Source organism: Mycteria americana, chromosome 20 (genome assembly GCF_035582795.1).
Source record: "Mycteria americana isolate JAX WOST 10 ecotype Jacksonville Zoo and Gardens chromosome 20, USCA_MyAme_1.0, whole genome shotgun sequence".
Classification (NCBI taxonomy): Eukaryota; Metazoa; Chordata; class Aves; order Ciconiiformes; family Ciconiidae; genus Mycteria; species Mycteria americana.
The window spans coordinates 4,044,420-4,051,933 of NC_134384.1; the positions used below are offsets into that span (position 1 = coordinate 4,044,420).

The 7,514-nt window shown below is 56.4% G+C and overlaps 1 protein-coding gene across 1 annotated transcript; it reads left to right on the plus strand.

The window, feature by feature from the left end:
- Positions 1–3,002: 3,002 nt before the first annotated feature.
- LOC142419064 (pepsin B-like) lies at positions 3,003–6,532 on the plus strand. Its single transcript, XM_075521671.1, has 9 exons — positions 3,003–3,058; positions 3,199–3,349; positions 3,854–3,971; positions 4,254–4,372; positions 4,968–5,167; positions 5,332–5,454; positions 5,535–5,679; positions 6,009–6,107; positions 6,380–6,532. Exons 1-9 carry the CDS (start codon positions 3,003–3,005, stop codon positions 6,530–6,532), a joined length of 1,164 nt encoding a protein of 387 aa, XP_075377786.1.
- Positions 6,533–7,514: the final 982 nt, after the last annotated feature.

Consider the following 7,514-nt stretch of genomic DNA (forward strand, 5'->3'; position numbering starts at 1 on the left):
CAGCTCAGCTCACAGCCCGATGGGCGCAGGGACGGGAATGACCAGTCCTTCCCCATGCTGGTGCCCGGGGTAGCTCCTGCAGCCGGGTGCAGTCCAGCTTCCGAGCCCTTGGGTATGAAGATGTCCCACAGCCCAGCCCCGTCCCCTCTGCAAGGCTTGTGCAACCCAGCTGGGGGCTGCCGACGTTGTGCGTTGGAAATCGGGCAGCTGCCGTCCCCCAAATCCCAGCTGCTGCCTTTGGGCCTGCCTGCACCCCGCTTCTGTCTTCCTTGTCCTCAATGAGGGACAAGGCCAGAATGAGTGTCCTGAGCCTGATTCCTGCAAGGGCTTTGCTTTGCAGGTGAGAAGCACACGCACGGGGTGTCCCAGGGCATCGGGACACCGAAAGGTCACCGGGGTTGGTCTTAAACGCCAACCACAGCCCCAGGGACAGGAGTTCCCCGAGGGATTCCCCAAAAAGCCAGTTCTGCTCCGTGCCATCAGGCGCTGGTGCACGTCTGAAAACACCGTGACCCTAACGGGGCGGTACAGCTTCCTCCTCCTCCAGCCGTCGCTCGCTGCCAGGCTGCACTACGTCACTTCGGGGGATGCTCACCAGCACCTACGCAGGCAAATATAGAGTTAGCCGGTGGCGGTGGACGTTGCTTTGCTTGCAGTTTGTGGTGACCTTGCAGCGACCGCGGGGACGTGCTGTCCTGTCTCCTGCTGCTGCTGGTACTTGCAGGGCTGAAGCGATAGCTCCGTCCAGCTGAGGATAAAGCCGCGGGGCCGGTCGGTCCCCACCTCTGTCCCTCTTGCTGGGCATTGGGAAACCTCATCAGAGGTGCATGTGGGAAGACACTAATCTTCCTTGCAGCTGGATGAGGTTTAACAAAGTCCTTGTGGTTAAGTCAGAGTGGGAATATGAGGCCAGATTAGGTTAGCCATGACATCCAAATGACCCCTAAATCCTGAAGCGGGGCTATTCAGTCAGGTAAAACAACAGCCAGAGTATCAGGAATCGTGGTCTGTGGCTGAAGGGGATAGGGAACACTGGTCTTTCCCGGGATCCAAACTTGTTTATTAGAAGCTCTTTATCATTGGAGCTCATTAGCAGATATATTAATAGCTCTGTCATTTCACCAGAGAAAGGACACAAACTCCTCTGTGCTTTGTGTCAAAATATTGACACAGGCCGAGTGCAGCGAGAAGATTAGATAGGTGCAGGTAGCAGGGAAGGGCATTTCTCCTCCCCTATAAAATGGGGAGGTTTCCGAGAGCTGAAGCTGCTCCGGCAGCAGCGGTGGCAAGAAGGGACAGGCGACGGCTGACCGTGTCCCTGCTGCTCTTTGCTCTTCCCTTCGCTCCCTGCAGGATCCATCGGAGCAAAGGCAGATCCATCGGGATGCGAGGGAGGAGGAGGAGGGCTGCCACGGGTTTTCTGAGCCACCGCAAGCTCGAAGCACTGGTGCAACGCCGACAGCTCGGATGGGAGCAGCAAGGCTCTGCTGGGGTCCATCCCCACCGTTAGCGGGGACTGGGGAGTCTGCGAGTGACAGCAAAGGACAGCGGGGCTGCTCCTGCCCGACCCCGGGGAGAGCTGCGCTGGCCCCCCTTCTGCCTGGCCCCTGGGGTGCATATGTTGGTGACCCCCGTGGGGTCAATTCAGATCTGGACAAAGATTTTAGTCCCAGCGAAATGGAAGCAGAACCACAGCGTGCGGCGGGTGCTCGAAGCAATACGTGTTAAAGCACGTGGTCAAGGTGGAGCTGGTCCAGCGCCGCGTCCCCCAGGCAGAGGCATCTGAGCAGCCTTGGGCTTTCGGTCCAGCTGGGGCTCCTTTGCCGAGAGCTTTGCACAGAAAACCTCCCGTGTTTGTCTCCTCAGGTTTTCCGTGGGAGATGAGGCTACCGGGGTGACGGGGATGTGGGGGCAATCGCTGTTCGCCAGCAGCGCGTGGCAGAGTTTCTGCAGGCGGTGCATGCCCAGGCTTCAGAGTACGAGGCTGAGCAGCGTCCTCGGGGTGGCAGATGCCAGGATGGGTTCTCGGTGCCGCGGCAGGGACTGGCAGGGCTGGCTGGCTGGCAGCACCTTCCCAGGGGAGGAAAGGGTCTCCCAGGAATTTTTTCCCCTGTGAATGAGTGGGTAACTACATGCTCCCCTGCATCTCTCCAGCCTGGGTATGACCAGCATCACTCAAAGCATACGGGAGACATCGCCTCCAACACGCCAGGCGTGTGACCTGAGCATCCTCGGCGTAACTCTGACACGGACGAGAAACCGCAGCAAATCAGTGTCTTTTGGAGATGGTTGAGTGGTTGTAACCGGGCAGGTAAAGGCCTGTTACATCTTTCAGGGCTGCTGTACCGAGCAGTTTCTAGCCCCCATCTCGGCTTCTTTGGGGGGGTACTAGCAGAGCTGGAGGGCAGAAGGGGCAGGATGACAAAAGGACAAATGCGGGGAAAGAGAGACATTTCTGGGGTACGTGCTGGTTCCCAGGAGGCTTGGAGCTGGGCTGAAAAACCAGCCCTGCCATTTCCTCCTAGGGAATTGGACGTAACACAGTCTGTAGACTTGGATGGAAGAAATACTGGCAGCCCATGGCACTTTCTTGGCTGCCTAGATGGGTGAAAAAAGGAACACCAGCATCATAAATTTCCGTTTGCTATAAAGGGTGTGTTTTGCCTTTGTTTTCTGGAAAGATCAAGCTGGTGCTGAAGGCAAGGGAAAATACGTTTAACTTCTTGATAACAACAGAATTTTGCTTTTTATCAGATGTCACATATTTGGTCTTGGTATCAGAGGTACTGGTCAAACTGTTAGCGCCCGAACAGCCGGGTAAGGAAGCAAAATCAGGGCGGCTGCGGTGATAAACACACCGCAGCGTGTTGGCCTTGGGTGGGTGCAGTGATAGGGGAAAGGGGTTTCTGGAGGCAGGGGCTGGGCGCAGCTCCTAGCTATATATACCCCGTCCTGGCCGAGGTGGTGCAGGAGCTGCCGTGGAGCCACCACCACCCGGGGCCATGCGGTGGCTGGTGCTGGCCCTGCTCTGCCTCCGCCTCGGGGAGGGGATGGTGAGGTAAGCCCTGGGGCTGGGATGGGCGCGAGGGTGCAGGGTCCGGCTGCGGAACCGGGCTCGCCCTCGGCACGCGGCGGGTGCGTACATGGACAGGGCCACCCAGCCACTCAGCACCTCGCTGCCGTCTCCGTCCCACGCAGGATCCCCCTAAGGAAAGGCAGGTCCATGCGGGAGGTGATGAGAGAGAAAGGGGTGCCGGAGGGTTTTCTAAAGCGACTCAAAGGGGACCCTGGTAGGAAATACCAGCTCAGTAATGCTGTGGCTTATGAACCACTAACGAACTACCTGGATGTAAGTATTAAAGCTTTTCCTCCCTCCCCTGAGCCACCCAGCTCTGGTTTTTGGGGATGCCCTCCTCCTCTCCTGCCTGCCTGCGGGAACTCTGCAGTGGGTGGCTCGGCTCTCTCCCTGCTCACGAGTCGAGGGGCTGTGCTGGGCACGGGCAGGAGTTTTGCTGTCTTTGTAGCCCAGCTCCGAGGGCTGGCTGATGTTGGGAGGTGAAGGCAGGAGGCAGCCCGTCTTATCCTGAATTGATTTCCTTTCTCAGAAAAAGCAGAGTTTGATGGTTATAGGGCAGATCTACTACTCCTGGCCTTGACGCTGACTTTGCTATGTTGTAGGCAAATCATTCCCCCTTTCTGTGCTTTAGCTGCCCTGGATGCACTCAGGGAGTAGCAGCCCTTCCTACGATGCCTTAATGGTTCGGGTTTCTCAGCTAGCAGAGGGCAGAGAGCTGAAAAGTCTCATTCAAAAAACCAGGCAGAAACAGAAATCCACCCACGCTCTTGTTCACAGTCCTTCTACTTCGGGGAGATCAGCATCGGGACCCCCCCGCAAAATTTCCTGGTGCTCTTCGACACCGGCTCTGCCAACCTGTGGGTGCCCTCCACCTACTGCCAGACTCCAGCCTGCGGTGAGCATCCCTCGGGGGACACAGTGGTGCCGGGGGGCCGGGAATGCCCATCGGGATTCTTGGACATCCCTTGCACGCTGCGGGCTGGCGCTACGAGAGGGAAATCAGTGAGAGCCGATGGGGTTTGGTGTCTGCTCTCTGCTCGGTGACACCGGTGGGGCTGGTTTTGGATGGCCTCTTCCCTGGGAAGCCCCTTGCTGGGGATTTCTGCCCAGGTGGGGACAGGGATGCTGAACCGAGGGCAGGATGTGACCTGGGGGCTGTGACCTTCTCTCCGTGCAGAGGACCATGCCAGGTTCAACTCCAGCCTGTCGTCCACCTTCTCGGGCATTGGTGTGACCTACACCCTGAGCTACGGGTTCGGTGACCTGCCGGTGACATTAGGGTACGACACTGTGACAGTAAGTGACTTCTGATGTGTTGGTGCGTTGCTGCAATCCGGGTAAGAAGTGACTGCAGTTGTGATCGGTCCAATTCAGTTAAAAATTTAAGGAGTAGCTGAAGGTACGTTCTTATTTTGGATATTAGTGCCTGAATCTCCCATGTAGAGTTTATGGCGTCAGCATAAATTTACTCGGAGAGTGGGATCTGCAAACAAACTCAGTCCGAGTCCTCTGGGCTTTTCGTCTCTGCTTTGGGCTAAGGGGTATCTTTGGCCAGAAGTGATGGCTTTTTACACTGATGGCTGAGCTTTGTCATCACAGGACATAAGAAATGTTCTGTTGTGAGACTTGCACGCAGTGAAAGTGTGATTTTAAACTAATTTAACTGAGGTGAAGCTTTTTTGTGGGTATTTTTATGAAATAATAAGGGTGATGGGACAAAGACTATGAGCCAGGCTGCTCCTGACTCCATCTCCCATCTGCAATGGGGAAGAGCTCAGCACCTCTCAGTGCAGATTTACCTTCGTGGCCACCCCTGCCTCTCGTGGGACGTTGCTGTCAAGGCAGATGTCCAAAAGGCCAACATCTCCCAGCATCTTTCCTCTCCCTCTAGATCCAGAACATCCTCGTCAGGAACCAGGAGTTCGGCCTGAGCCTGGATGAGCCCAGCAGACCCTTTTACTACCTGGACTTCGATGGGATTTTGGGCATGGCTTACCCAGGCATTGGCATCAGCGGTTACAACACGCTGATGCAGAACATGCTGCAGCAGGGCCAGCTCGCTGAACCCATCTTCAGCTTCTATTACTCACGGTGCGATCTCTGACAGTGGGTCCCTCTCTTGCATAGACACAGCCTGGATCCATCCTTTTCTTCATTCACCCTCCATCCACACCTTCTCCCCACACACCTGTACGCTACACCACTTTCCACTGAGCAGCCTGCCTGATTTGGGGTTTAATTTTGTGTCTTTCCAGCAACCCGACATATAGTTATGGAGGGGAAGTCATCCTTGGAGGGGTTGACCCCCAGCTGTACTCTGGGGAGGTTTTATGGGCTCCTGTGGTCCAGGAATTGTACTGGAAGATCAGTATTGAGGAGTAAGTGCTGTGCTGCGGCTCGGCGTGGGTCTTGGAGGGGGGGAAGCCTTTTCTGATGCCTTTTCGGCTGCTCTCTCCAGGTTCTCCATCGGGCTGTCAGCCACCGGCTGGTGCAGCCAAGGCTGTCACGGCATTGTGGACACCGGGACGTTCCTGCTGACCGTCCCAGGACAATTCATGTCAGCCTTCCTGCAGGCGCTGGGCGCGGAGGAGAGTGACTACGGGGTAGGTGGGAAGGATGTCCTGCACACACGAGGGGCTGGTGCCATGGGATGAGGATGCATCTGGGTGGTAATGCTGAGCTATGGAGGGCTCCCGGCATCTCTGGAGCAAACCATCTCACCTGAAACAACACGGCAGTGGTTTGTCTCCCCTTGCAGTGGTGTAAAACAAAAATAATTCTTCCAAATATGATAAACCCGGGTCAGCGCAGCCCTGCCACAGTCAGAGCTGGGCTGACCCTTAGGGAGCGTGGCCGGGGTTACAGCTGGAGGAAGGAGGGTGCCCAGCCCCGGGGGTCCTGACCCCTCTGCCTCTCTTTGCTTCTTTTGCAGTTCATCGTCGACTGCAGCAACGTCCCGAGCATGCCCACCCTCTACTTTGCCATCAGCGGAGCCTATTTACCGCTGCCTCCCTCTGTCTATGTCTTAAACGTAGGTGTGATTTTATCATTCCCAACACGCGTTTGCCATCATAGGGCGGTTTTGCCCAGGAGAAAGTCTGTTTCTTTTCAAACACAGAGGCTTCCAGCAGCCTGAGTGCCATTATTTCCCAGCACTCGATTTCACAGTGCTTTTGCATGCCTGTATGTGCCTGTAAGGAGGGTCTAATCCTGCTCCCAGCCAAAGCAGCCATGAAGGCACGGGCAGCACAAATCCCCCGCGCTCCTCACTGGCACTGAAATTTGCTCCTTTTTCCCCGACAGAACAACGGCGTCTGCACCGTTGGGGTCGAGAGCACGTACGTGTCCTCTGCCAGCGGCCAGCCGCTCTGGATCCTCGGCAACGTCTTCCTCCGGCAGTATTACTCCATCTTCGACATGGCCAACAACAGAGTTGGCTTTGCCCTGTCAGCCTAGGGATGCCGAGCATCGCCCGTGGGATAATTTGTCCCTGCAACACCTTATTCTCCCTTGGACTTGTGTATGGTGATGAGTAGTCTCCGAATCTCCTGTAGTGAATAAAGGGATGCAAATCTAACAGCCTCGTGTCTCATCTGGCTGCAGCTGAGCAGGATCTGGCACAGCTCTTAATAAAAGAACAAAGTCTGAGTTCATGCTCGAGGTTTCCAGGCGCTGCCTGGGCTGGGAGTTTCAGATGTGCATGGAGCCTTTGAATTTGCAGCGATGACAAATTTGGGGTCACCTTTTTGATTGGGACCCGGATCCCCACTGCGGCTGGCAGGGAAACCGGGATGACCGGGAGAAATTCAGGCTGCACCATGTGCTCAGCCGCGGCTCAGGGACCCCAGGGTTGAGCCGGTGCAGTCGCTGGAGGCTTCAGAAACCAGTTCAGAGCAGGATGTGCAGAGACGAGGAGCTGCGTGTGAACAGTTCTTGGTTCATTAGGTTTGGGGGAAATTGCCTACACGTATTTGCAAATAAATTAGGGATTAAAAAGTGTCATGCAAGGACACTCAGGCTGAGGAAAATACCCTGGTTTTGTTCTCGAGGGGTAAATCTCTTCATTGCTGCAGCCTCGAAGGATGGGCGATGAGAAGGAAGGGGGTGGCGTGCCCGGGACGCAGAGGTGACCAAAGCTTGGGGTGTCTGGATCCCCCCCAAGAGGAGCTGCTGGATGCGGTGTCAGACAGATCAGGCCAATGCCGAGTGCCTGGACTGCGCCCGAGAGGCTGGTCCTCGAGGTCCCGCACGGGGCGATGCACGGGAGATGCAGCGCTGAAGGGCCCATCGCCTGTTGTCCAACACCCATCTCCCGGTCAGATGACAGTCGCCCCGCTGGGGCATGTGACCGCCCGTTAAATCTGCTGTTTCCAGCCAAATCTGTCCCGGCGGGTCCTGCGGAGCGGGGAGCTCCCAGCCACGGGGAGGGAAACGCCGT